Raw genomic sequence first — 16,011 nt, 5'->3', positions numbered from 1 at the left:
ATAACATTTGAACATTTGAATGCTCCAGCTTAGGGGCTGAAAGTACTTAAATAGATGTCAACTGGCGAGCGCTAATGTACTCAATAAGCCCAATCACACGAGGGAACACTACCTCGTGGGGGTGAGATCGCCAGATATTGCCAGGATTTCACTTCGCAGTTAACTAAATTAACTAAACTAGTCTCCATGTATGTAGTCTTTGTTAAATCCTATGTTAAATCCTTAAAGAGAAATGATTCCCAGGGACAAGAAATACGGACTGGACTCGGAGACTGGACTCGGATTCTTCTGCGTTCGTCCTACTCCGATTTCGATTCCGCGTTCAACTCGTTTACGTCAATCCAAACTTTCATTCATATAATCCCTGAATCCTATTTATTGTCATTCTGTTTTATAATTATCATAATCCCCAGATTCTCACAAATTGTACTTCTTATCACTTGGGCATCTATCACTAATATAAATCATGCCCAAATCATGACCTGGTCGAATACAATCATGCGCCGGGCCTCTGAGTCCGGCGCACCCACCCGATCCCGAATATTCATTTATCTCGCCCTCGCCGTCATCACCCTCCTCTTATCATATCAGCTGGTTCTGAATCACGACTCTCTAGGTGCACTAAGCCCCTGGAGATCATCCACCGGATCGCCATCCGATACAACCGCAACAGCAAATACCGAACATATAGATGGATGGGCCGGGTCAGCACTGAATGGCACTTTACAAGATGCAGTAAAGGCAGCGAGTGCGGGTGCAAGCGCAACTGCGACAAAAAGCGCAATAATATCATCACCACCATCATCGATTTCCGAACCACCAATTCAGGGCCCCCACCCACTGGCAAATGAAAAGGAATTGGTCATCGCAGCAATGCGTAATAGTGATATGTCTTGGGTAGACCATAATCTCCCCGATTGGCCTAAGAATATCTATCGCGCAGATGTACCACCTGGTGAGGCTGAGTTCACAGTTCCGGAGAATAAAGGCAATGAAGCGATGGTATATTTAACGTAAGACCAGGAATCCTGGATAACATCGGGCGCATGATTGAACTAAAATAAAATCTATTAGTTACCTGATCGATCGGTACGACTCCCTTCCAGATGTGATGGTCTTTGTTCATGGAGGTCGATATCAATGGCATAATGATAACCCCTTATACGGTACGTACCAAGAACCCACAAACATGAATCCATACTGATAATCATTAGACTCCGTCATCTCAATTAAAGACCTCCAACTTCCATTCGTGCGTCAATCCGGATATGTGAATCTTCGATGCGCCTGGGCAATCGGTTGTCCGGCCGAACTCGAACCAGCTCGATATCTCCGTGAACGACCCGATGATGTAGGTCATCCGACCGCGATGGAATTCCCGAACGGATTCATGGAATTATTCCCCGGAGAAGAAGTACCTGAAGTGGTTGGAGTTCCATGTTGTAGTCAATTTGCATTATCGAGGGAAGTTGTGCATGCAAGGGGGAAAGAACAGTATGAGCGGATGCGGAAATGGTTAATCGAATCACCACTGGATGCGGGGACAAGTGGTCGCATATTTGAATATGCTTGGCATAGTATGCATTCCATTGTGATTCCAAGGTTACTGTGGGATTATGCTAATGATTTTCTTTAACAGTAATGTTTGGAAAACAGTCACAGTTTTGCCTTGACATGGCTGAATGCTATTGCAATACTTATGGTTATTGTGATCTGACTCCAGAACAGATCGCTAATCAATGGGTTTGGCGTGGATTGATCTTGCCAGAAGGTTGGCCTGGATTATCAGAGCCCGAACGAGTGCAGGAACCAGAATGAAAAGTCTACATAATTTACTATTTACTGTATATTAGTGGGAGGATTCTTGTGTACAGCTAACCACAAATATCAACATATATTGAAATCAAAATATGCAAATCGCAGATACATTCATTCATGAACTGCATCTTTCCAACTTGAGTCTTTTGATAGAGAAATCACCGCCACAAATCCTGTCGACTCGCTCGCTTATAACCCCCACTACTCTTCGGTCGATCATCATCTTCCGGTACAGCCAGGAATCCACCAAACCCATTACCCACAAGCACACTCTTACGCGCTTCACCTCCCCAGGACCGGTTCAACTGAGCTTCCTGGAAGCTCACCGGACGGGTCCTGGAACTATGATGACCCAACCCAGAGTCCGGCTCATATGGAGTAAAGTTCCATTCCAGTTCATCCAGACCTTTACTATAGACATTCAACGGCTGGGAAAGTCCACCAACCCTTCGAGGACCACTCTCTCCACCACCAAAAAGTCGGGGAGGAGGGGCGAGCAAGAGGGTATCGGGGAATTGTGCGTCGCGGACATAGATATCACGGAGTGAGGGTAAACATCGAGACATTAGACATGAAATCAGATATGTATAGTAGGAGTTTGCTGCTGGGGGTAGCCCGTGGGTCTCTACCTCAGAGGTAATTTCATAATGCAAGAGCCGCAATGATTGCGATTTTAGAGGCGGTATTTGCTCATTGGGGAACGAGCGAGAGACTTCCTGCGTGATAGAAAGATTGCGGAGCTGCGGCGCCGCTGCAAGAATACGGTGAAGGGTGGATGGGAGCACGCCTGTAGACACAAGACGGAGGTCTTGCAACGCAGAGCGAGTACTCGGTGCGGAGAGGAACGAAACGAGCCCATTCGCTGTGAGTTGGGGCGTTTCTCGGATGGTGAGTAGCTCCAGTGCAGGAAAGGGAGGCAACGTTGAATTAGCTTCAAAAGCAGAGTCATCAAGCCATGGAAGATCTTCCAAGGTGAGGTCTCTCAGCCTAACGAATGCTGCGAGACCATTGCGAAGGATCCCCGCATCGATGTGTAAGCCCGATAGCTCTAATTTCTCCAAATTTGTCCAGCGCGAAGCTTCATGAAGTCGCGCAAAGCTTCCTTCGGCTCCATGTCTATAGCTCATTTGTCGCAGGTCCGGACAAGAAGCCATTAACTCTTGCTTCAGAGTTATACATGACGCCTCATCGCTAAACAGTCCGGTCGGGAGATCGACATAGCGAAGTAAAGGAAGTACCGAGATGGTTCGGGCAATATTGGGCTTATTGGCCTCGCGGGTCATATAGGGCATTCTAAGGGATAAGACCAGCTTTCCCAGATCCCGTGATTCACGAACGGCGCGCATAAATAGCTCGAGGCGGACTTGGGGTGCATCGACGTCGCCATTACGGTCAAAGAAAGATCGTCGTTTTCGTTTCGCAGCTAAGGTGACTTCGAGCTCGCAGTAATGAACTGTGTCAATTCGGACATTCGTATATCTTTTGAAACTCGATGGTTAATGACTCGAATAAAGGACAACAAAGAAGAAAAAAAAGCGACGAGCAGCTACATACAACAGTAAATGTGCCTCAGGATACCAGTGCCTACAGACTTGAGTGCAGTGTGCCAGATCTCGCATGTCACATAGCATGCATCCATCGGTCATCGAGTCCTCCGAAGTCTCATAGGAATAATCGAAGGCATGGGGACAGATGAAACCAAATATGCGAGCCAACACAGCGCGGGGAAGCTTCCTAGTAACATCGCGACCGGTAGAGTGGGGCGGAGTTGGCGGTTCGGTCGCAGGAGTCCCTGCACTGCGTCGACTACGCCTGGGACTGGACTTGATTTTATCGAATAAGCCCATCCTGTATAGTCAGTGTGGTTAGAAGGAGAAGATGAGGAGAAGGGGAATTGAAGAAAGGAGGAAAGAGGGAAGAGATGACAGAAACGAACATCGGGGCATGAACGTTGCGATTTGATGCAGGGCCCGCTCCTGAGCAGGGATGAAACACCCAATGAAAGCCGGCGCGGGCGCTTGATCTTCTGTGGCGCCCATGACTTTTTTTTAGCCGTGTTTCTGCATGACCATCACACTCTTCTCCAATTGTGTACGAGTAAGGAGTATGAAGAGGAAGATATAGAGCTTGATGTTCAATGATGAAGTGGGCCCGGCGTCAGGCACCGCCCAATGAAGCTATGAGAAGAGATCCATCCAGACTGCTTTCCCACTGGTGGAACCAGAAGCCAGAACGATCTGGATTCTTTGGCATCAGGGACTCGGGGAGTATTAACATGACATCACTAGATATCACTAAATGATGATAATATGGGGTGTGAGAGTGTTTAATGGGAGGTGAAACAGGAAAGGGAATTCTAGATGGGATAAAGATATAAGTCACGCGAGTCATAGTATTGGCAGTCTGAGCTAATAGTATTGCTCTACTCTACCTAGGTACACAATTTTGACATTTTCAATCCTGACATCATTGATCTCAAGTTTATAAAATAAATTGAGATTGATCTTGATTCTCTTTGATTTTTTTGAATTACAATCTCAAGGGCTTACTCTCACCTTCTATCAAATTACCATCATGGCTGAAATGGGCATTTGCTCTACCGAGAATTCACTCCCTTCACCAGCTTTCACAAATAATCCATCAGAGGATACTCTACATGGGGAAGACTGGAAACATCGCCCTCCATATCATATCCAAAATGAAAAAGAATTTGGTCCCGTCAAATATAAAGGATCATGCCAATGCGGAAGAATCACCTATGCCTTGAAACGCGCCCAACCATTAAACTCCAAGTTCTGTCATTGTCGAGGATGTCAAGTCATGCACGGAGCACCTTTTCAATGGGCAACAATCTTCCATAAAGAAGATATCTCCTTTGCTAAGGGCTCAAGTGGTCTTGCTTTCTATTCCGCGGGACATAAATCTCAAAAACATGAGACTCCCACCAAAGTGTCGTGTGACTTCTGTCATACCCTCATCATGGATGAAGGACGCAATATGTGCTTGCTTTTTCCACAGTCTATTCGATTCCAGGGCTCATATGACGAGCAGCGAAAACAACTGGAGGCATTAAAGCCCTCGTGAGGACCTCTCTCCATCATATCTGGGAAGCCTGTTGCTAATAATCTTCAGGTGTCATATCTTTTATGAACAACGTATGTTTGATTTCCCAGATGGAACTCCCAAATGGTCTGGGATGGATGGACATAGCCAGCTACTTGATGATGCTGGTCAGCCGATAAAGCAATAAAGGGGGATTCACATTCTTGAGACGACGTGACGAGACAGTATAGAACATGTTGTTCATTTTTAGATCAATTGAAAAAGTTCCCAAGTCATTTATTAAATCAAATGATGAGAGTCTTGAGACTGGAAAGATGGTGTTAAATTTCAGCTTTATGCTAAGGCGAGTAACGGGTACCTTGGGAATATGAACCCTGAACTCTCTCAAACTCCACCAATCCACTATACATTCCGATTATTCCAAGGTTGCCAGTCTATTTCGTTGAAGGGATGACCTCCTATCGGCCACTCCGTGCTAATGTACCACCCCTTCAACGCGATGTGACCTTTTCAACTCATAATCTCCCAAAGTGGAGAGACGTCTTCCATTATTCCCTCGGGAAACTCTCTTTCGCAACCTTCCACCGAATTTGCTTTAATACCCTCTTGGCATCACCCTACCCTCGAACCAGGAGCTACCCGTGGGCTTCACCATATCTAATCACTCTTTACAGAACAATGTGGCTCAACTCCCTAGCTTGCATCGCCATACTATCTGGCCCAGTCGCTGCCCTCACGCAAATAACTGATGATGAGATGAACTATCTCCTCGACTCCGATGGGCTCGACCTCGCTAATCTCTATGCTCCCATATGGTTCTTCGGTCAAGCGATGGACCAGCCCCCTTGCTATCCAACATGGGCATTTGGTGGATCACCAACCACACCCGATATCTATAACAACGTCTCCAAGACACCAGCAGCACCACAATGCGAGTATCCCAATGTTGGATGTCATTGTCGCAATCCCGGTGTAGATATTGGGAACCCAGGGCCTCCATTTCCAATCTACTACACTTTTCACCAATGCAACGACACAGAAATCCGTGTGGTCTACAATCTCTTCTATGAGAAGGATGGTGCAAAAGCCGGGTTTATCGAGACAGGCCATAATTAGTAAGTTGTGGTAAACTGTGACTCGATACAAAATCTCACATTCTTGAAGTGACTGGGAACGCGTGATCATCATTCATTCGCGTGACGACAATGATATGTGGGCACCTTCGCGTGCACTACTATCTGCGCATAGCGGATATCATAATCTAGCTTGGGGTCATATTCACAGTACTTTGAGCACTGATCAAATCAATGCTGGCCAAGCGAAGAGCCCAGATGGTATCCGGAATGAAGATCATCCCAAAGTCTATGTTGCGTGGTCAAAACATCCTAATTTTGATACGCGAGAAACAGGATTTAACGATCCCATCAGTCAGTCGCTAGATGATGCTTTTCGCAGCGATGATTGGTGGCACTATGTTGACCCTCAATATTATGTATGGACAAGCCCCTGATCAAGCTATAAGAGATTCACTAACTGAAGAGATAGATCCTATCTGACAATAGCACAGAAGCCGGACAAGCGCTTGGAGCTACGAATTGGGGAAGTGCCACGAGTAATCCACCGCTGGTTCAGGCCCATGTCTGTCATGCTTCATAAGAATGATAATATTAGGATTCATGAGTTTAAACAACTTAAACAACTTGAACAACATCTAAACACATCTTCTTAGACCCACTTGTGAAATAATTACACCCCGTGTTGACAATATATTAGACCTCTTTTACTCCTTGGGTTCCTACACGTTTACTTATCGAAGGAGAGAGGCAGAATCAGCCTACAGCCCTGGAGCTTATCTCTAGGGCTGCCAGTTGCCTATATCCAACTATTCACATGTAGCAGCTAACCTTCCTTCCCCTTCAGGTAACCCCGTACGTACTTACATAAAAAGAGATGTAGGTCATCAGTCACCTCTAGACATCTGGGTGCTTCTGACTGCGCCGTACTTAATTATGTGAACACACCTAGCCAAGTACTTCCAAGGTTGAGCACTTGAGTGCTTGGGACATACCTAGGTATCTTTCCCAATTTCACTAGTACAGTGCGTGGGGTGAGGACTTGTTAAATAATTACATCCCTGTTGGAAAGGATTTAATATCATGATATTAAGTATCCATCCGCAATCTCAACACATAAATAATCTTAACGTTCTAAACACTTTCTCCCCTTATTTAAGCAATGTCAATAGTCAATAGTTCTAAGATTAAAGAATTAAACAGTTAAACAGCACTTTAAACAGCCCTCCAGGGCTCCAGTACTTGAGGGCTGGAGTTAAAACACCCTCAAGTTTTTGAGACCCACTTTCATCCCTTTTTTAAACACTTTTAATCTCATTTCAATACTTTTAATTAAACAATTAGACACTGGCACTTTCAAGTGTTAAAAAAAGAAAAGAAAAGAAAAGAAAAAAAAGAAATTCTGAATGGGGAAGGAATCAAACCCCCGGCTGTCGTCTGAGGAGTATGCACATGCAATAGGTATTAGCCACTGGCACTACACAAAGAATCCTTGTACTAGATTTTGAATGTAGAAAGGTTATGACGAGCTCCTCGAAGCCTCGAATGGCTCTTGTAATATTGAAAGGTGGCATAAATCTGTAGCATTGGAGATCGCTGGTCATAATAAGCAACTGACATCTGGATCAATCAAGGTATAAGTGGCTAGCTATATGGCATATGATTCACCCCGTTCCAAGGTTCAAGTTGCTCCAGATGCCACTATCCATTGAAATACCATAAATCACAACTTAATCTGAGCCTTCGTTTCAATATTATATATCTTAGTCCAATTAATTCAATTGGACCACCGAGAAGAAAGCAATTCAGCTTGAATGGTCGACTGTCGAGGATACCTCAGTAAGCATACTTGATTTGACCGTGAGGAGCCTTCTTGTTCAACCGTCCGTAATATAGTCGCATGAGAACACAAGTGACCGAAACAAGAAGAAGCAACGCCGCATTTGTCCAGTGACCGGTGGGATATCCTCGTTTCACCTGATCACTCTTGTAAATCCAGACACCAACAATCTGGCCAGGTGCTCCGAAGGAGATATTCAATGCAATGGCCAGTCCAATCTCAGCGGACGAGTGAATATTGGAAGACAACCAACCTAAAAGAGGAGGGATGCAAGAAAACGCCCCAGAAGCAGCAACTATTAAACATCCATATCGATGCTGATTGAATTAATAGTTAGTAACTATTCAACTTTTAACAATGATGGTAGTCAAGAAATTATTTACCAGGTAAGCGTCCGCTGGGAGAACTGCTGAGGCTAGGAAACCCATGGCACCAATGAATGCAAAAACTGCGGAGTGAATGCTGCGGCTGTATTTGACTATTATTAGCATTGTCACATATCATCACAGAATTCCAAATTTGATGAGAGGAATGGAGAGAAAATCTTACGCGTTAAAGTGGTCTGCAGACCAAGAAACTGCAACAGTTACGACGTACGCCACCGCATATGGTGGAACAGTCATCAATTGGGCTTCAAGGTTTTCGTAGCCTAGACCAGCGACAATTGTGGGTGTGAAAAGTGACAGGCTGGAGAAGGGGGTGGAAATCCCAAAGTAAATCTAAATATCTGTCAGCTATCGTGATTCGTTTTGGGAAATTTCCATCAGATGTCCATACCAGATAATGGGCATAAAGTCGCCACTCGGTCAAGACAGACTTAGCGTCGCTCCAAGTCATCGACTTTCTTTCACTATCGGTCTCCTCCACAGAAAGTCTCTGTGCTGCTAATGCCTTTTCCTCGGAGGTCAAGAAATTGCATGTCTCCGGATAGTCTGGGAGAATGAACCAAACAAGGAATGCAGATGCACAGGAAGGAGCTCCCTCAATGATGAAGAGCCATCGCCAGGCAGAGAGACCACTTGCACCGTTCATATGACCCACTCCATATGCAATAGCTCCTCCAAATGCTCCCGCCAAAGTGGCAGAGGCCAAAATAAGAGCAACTCTCAATGATCGCTCTGAGGCTGTATACCAGAAGGTGAGATAGTAGACCAGACCTGGAAATAGACCAGCTTCAATTGCTCCTAGGAGGAAGCGTATACCCGCTACCTGACCAAAGCTGTGCGTGCCTCCAAGACCCATGGTGATTGCTCCCCATGAGAGCATAAGAAATGAAATCCAGCGCTGAAATCCTCAATCAGATTCACGGTCAATGACATTAAATGGTCAGGAAGTCTTACACTTGGTCGCAATCTCTTCAGCAAGTAGTTTGAAGGCACTTCGAAAATTGCATAGGCAATCAGGAAAACCATCAAAGCTATGCTATGTTTAGTTAACATTGTGATATTATTTCTCGGAGACACTACTAGTAAATCCACTTGCATGTATTGATAATCCGTCATGTTCGTTTCCTGAAGCAGGTCATTGCCTGTGTCATTGTTGAGAGTTTTCGCATTTCCTGTTTTGATAAAGTCAGCCAATTAACTAGGCCACGAATGCATTTCTCGCATGCACACCAATATTTGACCGATCCAGGTAGCAGAGAAGATAAATTCCGGCTGACAGGGGCAGGATACGGAGATCTTGCTTGCGAACAAGGAGACGTTCCTCGAAGGAGCTGGTTTGGGTATCAAAATGGATGTTCTCCTTCTATCGTGAATGTAATTGTTAGCCATTGGATGTTCACAGCAGCAGGTGCATAACTTGAAAGTCTTGGAATAAATACGTGATTTGCCATTGCCTTCTCCATTCCTTCCACTGCCAGTGTATCTGTCGTAAATTCCTTGTCTTGCATTTCGGGGTACTAGCAAGTTTGACTGTTCGCCAACTTCAAATAAAAGGTGATGCTGATCAATGTATAAATAAAACAAGGACTCGGACTCGGAGAAGTGTGGGGAAAATAAAGGAAAAAGTCCGGGGAAAGCTGGATCCAAGATCTGTAAATGTACTGTTGCTTGAATTCCTTCATTTCCACAATTTTGCCCCAGATACTCGGTACTCCACACTGGCATCTATTGTTTATGGTCGGAGTGGCGTCTCCGATCGGAGGAGCGGCAGTTGGTCAAAGACTCACAGTTATCAGGGAGAATTTCCTTCGATCGGAGCCTTCGTCCGCACTCCACATTGACAACACCTTCCCACCCCACCCATATTCTGGACACAAACATCCAGAACCCAACAATTATGCAAGCCTGTGATCGTTGCCGTAGACGGAAATCCAAATGTGACAGGCTAAAGCCAACATGTCGCTTATGCAGCAAGACTGGTGCTACCTGCGTGTATACTGACAGAACTAAGGAGCCAACTGTCCGACGCGATATCGTTGAGAAACTGGAAGTTCGTTTGCTCCAGGCGCAGCAAGAGAACCGAGAGTTGAAGGGGAGATTGGAGGCACTCAACTCTAACGTCAGCAATGCCAATACCCCCTCAACTGCAAATGAGAGACGAAATGAAGTTTCCGATGAGGTATCGTTTCTTTCCCTCAATGCCGGAGGTGAACGACAGTATCTCGGATCTACAAGCGGGTTGCTTCTCGCAGATTTACTCAAGTCCACTATTGAGGCCGATAAGTCCTCCAGTGGAACACTGAGAGCCCAGAATCTGAGGCCCGTACCAGTGTCCGCTAAATTGCCTACATCCGTACAAGGCTCGACCTTGATTAACGAAGGATCGTCATCTCCACCAGAGAGCTTGGCTCGCGACCTTCATGACGCTTTTTTTAAACATGACCATATATGCTATCCGATTCTCTCCGAGGAATTGGCGATGGCTAACCTCAGTCAGGTCTATGCGGATCAATCTTTATTAGAAAGAAAGCCATTCGAGTCTTTCATTTTTTATATGATTCTGGCGATTTCCACCTCACATGTTCAAAAGCTTCATTGGCAGTCCCTACCGGAAGCGAAGATATACCAAGCCAAAGCTATGTCAAGACTGAGCAACATCCTATCTCTTGGGGGCCTAGAGGCTCTTCAAGCGATTCTACTTCTTTGCCAGTACTGGTTAACAAGCTCCACGCAAGAAACATCTGCGAGTTTGTGGCATATGGTTGGAGTTGCAGCACGAATGTGTTTTGAGATGGGTCTTCATCGAGAAAAATCTTATGAATATCAAGAAAATCTCGATGTTGCACAACAATCGATCCCTATAATTCGTCGAAGGTGTTTTTGGTGCCTCCTAGCTATGGACCGGTAAGTTCAAATTTGCGTAAAAAAGCAGAATTGGTGGCTAATTTTGAGGTTTTTTGTGTAAAGTGTGGTTAGTATTACGCTAGGTCGGCCGCTTGCCATCCATCTAGAAGATGTACATCTGGCTCTTCCTGGATGCGACGCTGCGCAATTTCCGACTCTCACAGAACAAAATGCCTTGATCTCGAGCGAGCATCGACAACGGATAGCAGCGTTTGTGCACATAACTCGATACCGAATTATTTGTGGCAAGATCATGACATCCTTGCACCAAGGCCGCCATGATCATAATGAAACATTGGCACTGAGCAGACAGGCGGATCTATTCAATGAGCTGGGGCGATGGAGACTTCAAACGGGCTCATTGAACCTCAATCCCTGTGCTGGGATGTCCACTATATCTTGGTCTTCCAGCTTTCTGACCCCAGAGTGGTACGAGCTGCTGTATCATAATGCTCTTCTCATGTTATATCGACCATCTCCAGCTCTTCCGTTGGACTCGTCTCGAGCAAGCGTTGTGTTACCGATCATATATGATTCTGCGAAGCAGTTGATTGGTTTCTATGCACACCTTCATGGACTTTCGAGGATGAACTATACCTGGATTACATTGCATAGTGTCTTCATGGCAGGTCTTTCGTTCCTCTATGCCACTGGACGACACTTTCGCTCCAGGAAGAATCAGCGTCAAGGCTATGACTTACCGAGTCTGGGATCAGATCCGCCGATTCTAGAAATCGTCAATATCCTACGTTCATGCTCCAATGTCCTGGTGGCGGTTTCAGAACGTGGGAATATACGTCGCCAATGCCATCACGTTTTCGATCAATTAGGTGATGCCGTATTAAAGGATGCAGTTGATTACCACACTTCACATGAAATGACAGCTGGTCCACAACAAATTTCACCCTCCTCTCCTCCCCGCCCTTTCTTGAACCACAATATCGCATATTCAGCAATACAGACCCCGAATTATACAACAGACAATGCTCCAAGCACTTCTGGTGACTGGTCTCTACATAATACAGGGGCATCCTCTCTTCTTGCCGTCGATGATGCTTTTCGGGGTTGTTTCGAGGATTTACAATATTTTCATGAGTCCGCATTTGGTGAAGATCCTATAGGTCAGCTGTTGCAGGATTGGCAGGGACAGATAGATGGCATGCCAGAACATTGAAATAATGAAATAATGTGATAATGGTTCAACACGACATACGGCCCTGAAGAAGTATCAAATTTAAAATAGGATTGGTTCAAGAGACTAGTGAAGTCGATGCATTTCAATATTCTAAAATTCTTAGTACATACATAACCGAAAACACCTTCTAGAGCAATAACAATGAATCAAATACATCCTCTATCCAAGAATTGAACCGGAATAGGAACCACCCTGCTTCTAAGATATTCTCCAATCCCTTTGCCCAGACCATCAAGCCTGCTAGAGCTTGCGATTCCTCCGTCCAAAAAGTCCATCACACGGAAATGAACTGCCAGGATATTTGGGAACTCACATCTCTCTACCCTCCTTGTGGCACTATTTTCCCACTTAGTCCAGTCATTCGCAAACAGAGCCTTAAGCTGGGAAATTGTCAATAAATTCTGCAGCCAGGGGTATTCATCCTCATTTCGGACAAAGAAACCAATATTGGAGTTATCCGCTTTGTCTCCCGATCTTGCATGAACAATACTGCCAAGGGGCGCCATTTTGGTAGGGCCAAATTTCGCGAGATCCACCGGGTTTGAAGTCTCATATGAATTGCGAATGACAGGATACTCCGCCGTAACAGCAGGTGGATCGATATGAATCTTGTCTGTGATCACTTTTCGCGTAATGTGAGTTTCCTGTCGCAGGCTTCTCATAGAGATGGTGATGGGGAAGATCTCCATAAACGGTTTTGGGTCCATAGTTCTGAAATCGAGGTTCATATGGTAGCCTGGGTAACTCTGCATTCTCAATGCGTATATTGGGATTTTGAATTTGTCCGCTGAGATGTCCTCTAGTCGTTTTGCCTGGGCGAAGACACGCAGAAAGACAGTGCCTGCCTGCTGACTTTGAGGATCAGTTGCACTAGATCCATATAAGTCGATGGAAAATTTGCTGAAATTATGGTCACGGAAGATATGTAGAAGCTGTTTGCGCATCATCTCTACCTTCGCGTCGACATCAAGTCCGTTGATGTAGAATGTGGCTTCGGCTTGATATCCACCCTTAGCAGCAATCATGGCTTTGGTTGTTGATGGTGGAGGTGATCCTGTAATTCCTTGGACTTGCACTCGATTGGGAGCAATCTGGCTGATTCGTACATTTTCAAGGTTGCCAACCACATCTGGGTTCAGGTACTGTTCACCTTGAAGTTCATACAAGAATTGCGCGATCGTGTTGTGTTGTGTCACAGCTCCCGCATGCCCTTCTGGCTTTGTGATAATACACATTCCGTCTTTGCTTATTTCTGCCAGGGGAAATGCAAGATCCACCAACTGAGGAAGCAATGATTTGAATCCTGAGAAATTTGCCCCTGTGACATAGGATCCACACTCGATAAGGTCTAGTTGATTATTAGCTGACTATGTTTCCATCGGTTTATTTCGACAGGTAAAGGGTAACTCACGACCGGCAATTAAAGCACCTGCGAGGGAATTCCAATCATCTTTGGCCCAGTCATACCACCACGCTGCAGCTCCAATAACGGGAGAAGCATCAGTCACTCTTCCACAGACAACGATGTCTGCTCCAGCTTTGAGCGCTTCCACAATACCCCAGGCTCCTATGTAAGCTACTCCGCAATGTGGCTCCAGGTGCCACTCTTTGAGAGCCCATTCAGAATGGTCGATATGCAAGAGATTTTCCCGCTGAGCAGGGTCCTTAATGAGGGTTGAAATGTCGTCACCCAGAACCATAGCAATCACCACATCATTGTGGCCTCTTCGATGACACATCTCCTGTATCTTGATTGCCAGTGTTTCTGTATTCAATGCTCCTGCATCAGTGACAACCTTGATTCCTTTCTCCATAATTGTGTCGATTGACTCAGTCAGCTGCGCCAAAAAGCCAGGCTCGTAGCCCAGGTTAGGGTCTTGATCTTTTGCTATTGAGTTCCAGGCAATATTCATCTCTGAAAGCCAATCTCCAGTGATCACGTCCACGTTTCCATCCTGTGCCATTCGCCTCATAGCGTACGGGCAGTCGCCCGTGGCACCGGAAACATTTCCAACACGGATTGGGCGCTTGGAGAGCATTTTTGCCAGTTGCCAGTGATAGTGATCTTCAAGTTGAAACTCTTTGAAGAGAGAGAAATGATAGCAGGAAGAATCAGCAATGTGATTGTACTAGCTGTTGTACCAAGTAATTATACAGTCTAATCACATGTGTAGGTGGGCACCGGGGACCCACCCCGACAACTGCATAAAATGATCATCCATCGGAGTTCTTGGTCCGAAAAATAAACCTCCTCCAAGGACTTAGATTCATGATATCCACACAGATACGTAACGTCGGCATTTCTTGTCCAATTGGCATCTACCTCACAACAGTTGAATATACCCGACAACCCACCTAGGCCAAAAATATCACCTAGTATCCCCTTTCAGCTCACAAGTCCGATACAACTCGAACCCCCTCCTTCAAAGTTTGAGAGCTAAACTACCCCTCTATCATCTGTTTCCAACGTTCTCGACCACAAACTCCGAGTCGCTCAATTAATCAGTGAGGTGCTTCAAACCCTCATTTCCACAACAAGTCACAATTCTTCGCCAAAATGGGATTTCCGTCTTCACAGGAGTTAAAAGATTTGGCTAAAATCGATCCCGAGATCGATGCCATTATTAAATCAGGAAATGCAATGGCTTCTTTATTGCCACAAGGCGGCGATCCGGAAGAGGTCCTTCAGAAACTGATTCCAATGATGAAGGCTAACAAGCCTGTCATCCCCTCAGTACCTGGAGTTGAAGAATCCGAGGCCCTCTATGAAACTAGAGATGGCGCTTCTCTGAAGCTATGCATCTACAAACCGGCAAATATGTCAAGTCCCGCTCCTTTATTGGTGTGGTACCACGGAGGGGGTGGATGTGTCGGATTCCCTGAAATGAACAAGCCCCTTTTGCAACAACTTGTTCTGCAACACGGCTTGGTTGCAATCGCACCTGAATATCGTCTTGGACCAGAATTCAAATTTCCTGTCGGAATCAAAGATAGTTGGGATGCCCTGAAGCATATTGCTAGCCATGCATCTGAGTTCGGAGCTGATCCCCACAAGGGATTTGTCGTGGGTGGAGAGAGTAACGGGGGCGTAACAACCGCTGCATTGGCTCTCCTAGCGCGGGATGAGGGCATCTCTCCGCCATTGACAGGCCAATTTCTATCCGCTGCCTCTTTTGTGCCACCGCAGGATGTTCCTGAGGAGTACAAAGATCACTACACTTCCCGGTTTGATCCAAATTGTTTGAGTGCTCCACCCCTCAACGAATTCTCCAAGAAAGTAATGGACCTTGGCTACGGAGGAGACTACTCCTCGCCACTATTTCGAACTATCCTGTGGCCAGAAGGCCACAAAGGTCTGCCACGGACATACTTCCAGTCATGTGGACTTGATATCAATCGCGACGACAGCTTTATCTACCAAGATGTATTGAATAAGAATGGTGTGGAGACTAAGCTGGATGTTTATCCTGGTGGTGTTCATTGTTTTTGGCTCATGTTTGCAAACACAGAGCTTGCAAAGAAATGGAGGCAAGATACATCTGAAGCCATAGCTTGGCTTTTGCAAAAGAGCGTTTAAGAACATCCGAGTCCCATCATGATGGATCATCAATTGATGATTCCGAGACGGTGCGTACAACAGCACTTGCACAGGAGTGAATTGGAATCCGATGTTAGTCAGAATATACTAGTACCTAGATACTGTTTACCAGAATACAGTCTAATTTTTGCAGA

General features: G+C 45.6%; 8 protein-coding genes across 8 annotated transcripts; 5 read left to right on the top strand and 3 right to left on the bottom strand.

Annotated features, from left to right (window-relative positions):
- Nucleotides 1–477: 477 nt before the first annotated feature.
- On the top strand, nt 478–1,818 carry N7483_002915 (DUF3431 domain-containing protein; the record flags this gene model as incomplete). Its single annotated transcript, XM_057086352.1, has 4 exons — nt 478–1,013; nt 1,075–1,166; nt 1,215–1,577; nt 1,640–1,818. 4 exons carry the CDS (start codon nt 478–480, stop codon nt 1,816–1,818), a joined length of 1,170 nt encoding a protein of 389 aa, XP_056952501.1.
- Nucleotides 1,819–1,976: 158 nt separating this feature from the next.
- N7483_002914 (F-box domain protein) lies at nt 1,977–3,665 on the bottom strand (the record flags this gene model as incomplete). The annotated part of the gene is made up of 2 exons (XM_057086351.1): nt 1,977–3,297; nt 3,373–3,665. 2 exons carry the CDS (start codon nt 3,663–3,665, stop codon nt 1,977–1,979), a joined length of 1,614 nt encoding a protein of 537 aa, XP_056952500.1.
- A 727-nt stretch (nt 3,666–4,392) lies between these two features.
- On the top strand, nt 4,393–5,068 carry N7483_002913 (GFA family protein; the record flags this gene model as incomplete). The annotated part of the gene is made up of 2 exons (XM_057086350.1): nt 4,393–4,898; nt 4,951–5,068. The coding sequence occupies 2 exons, from the start codon at nt 4,393–4,395 to the stop codon at nt 5,066–5,068; spliced, it is 624 nt and encodes a 207-aa protein (XP_056952499.1).
- A 491-nt stretch (nt 5,069–5,559) lies between these two features.
- N7483_002912 (uncharacterized protein) lies at nt 5,560–6,537 on the top strand (the record flags this gene model as incomplete). The annotated part of the gene is made up of 3 exons (XM_057086349.1): nt 5,560–5,996; nt 6,046–6,373; nt 6,427–6,537. 3 exons carry the CDS (start codon nt 5,560–5,562, stop codon nt 6,535–6,537), a joined length of 876 nt encoding a protein of 291 aa, XP_056952498.1.
- Nucleotides 6,538–7,790: 1,253 nt separating this feature from the next.
- Nucleotides 7,791–9,688, bottom strand: N7483_002911 (uncharacterized protein; the record flags this gene model as incomplete). Its single annotated transcript, XM_057086348.1, has 7 exons — nt 7,791–8,111; nt 8,178–8,262; nt 8,344–8,513; nt 8,572–9,078; nt 9,135–9,352; nt 9,411–9,543; nt 9,620–9,688. The coding sequence occupies 7 exons, from the start codon at nt 9,686–9,688 to the stop codon at nt 7,791–7,793; spliced, it is 1,503 nt and encodes a 500-aa protein (XP_056952497.1).
- A 389-nt stretch (nt 9,689–10,077) lies between these two features.
- N7483_002910 (uncharacterized protein) lies at nt 10,078–12,258 on the top strand (the record flags this gene model as incomplete). Its single annotated transcript, XM_057086347.1, has 2 exons — nt 10,078–11,084; nt 11,148–12,258. 2 exons carry the CDS (start codon nt 10,078–10,080, stop codon nt 12,256–12,258), a joined length of 2,118 nt encoding a protein of 705 aa, XP_056952496.1.
- Nucleotides 12,259–12,425: 167 nt separating this feature from the next.
- Nucleotides 12,426–14,318, bottom strand: N7483_002909 (acyclic terpene utilization AtuA family protein; the record flags this gene model as incomplete). The annotated part of the gene is made up of 2 exons (XM_057086346.1): nt 12,426–13,627; nt 13,691–14,318. 2 exons carry the CDS (start codon nt 14,316–14,318, stop codon nt 12,426–12,428), a joined length of 1,830 nt encoding a protein of 609 aa, XP_056952495.1.
- A 518-nt stretch (nt 14,319–14,836) lies between these two features.
- On the top strand, nt 14,837–15,856 carry N7483_002908 (alpha/beta hydrolase; the record flags this gene model as incomplete). The annotated part of the gene is made up of 1 exon (XM_057086345.1): nt 14,837–15,856. The coding sequence occupies one exon, from the start codon at nt 14,837–14,839 to the stop codon at nt 15,854–15,856; it is 1,020 nt and encodes a 339-aa protein (XP_056952494.1).
- Nucleotides 15,857–16,011: the final 155 nt, after the last annotated feature.

The sequence above is a fragment of the Penicillium malachiteum genome (genome assembly GCF_028827825.1).
Source record: "Penicillium malachiteum strain IBT 17515 chromosome Unknown utg000001l:1.0-8184562.0:1.0-8186909.0, whole genome shotgun sequence".
In the NCBI taxonomy this organism is placed as follows: Eukaryota; Fungi; Ascomycota; class Eurotiomycetes; order Eurotiales; family Aspergillaceae; genus Penicillium; species Penicillium malachiteum.
The sequence above is the reverse complement of the archived record's forward strand: the minus strand, read 5'-3'. Positions and strand labels throughout refer to the sequence as shown.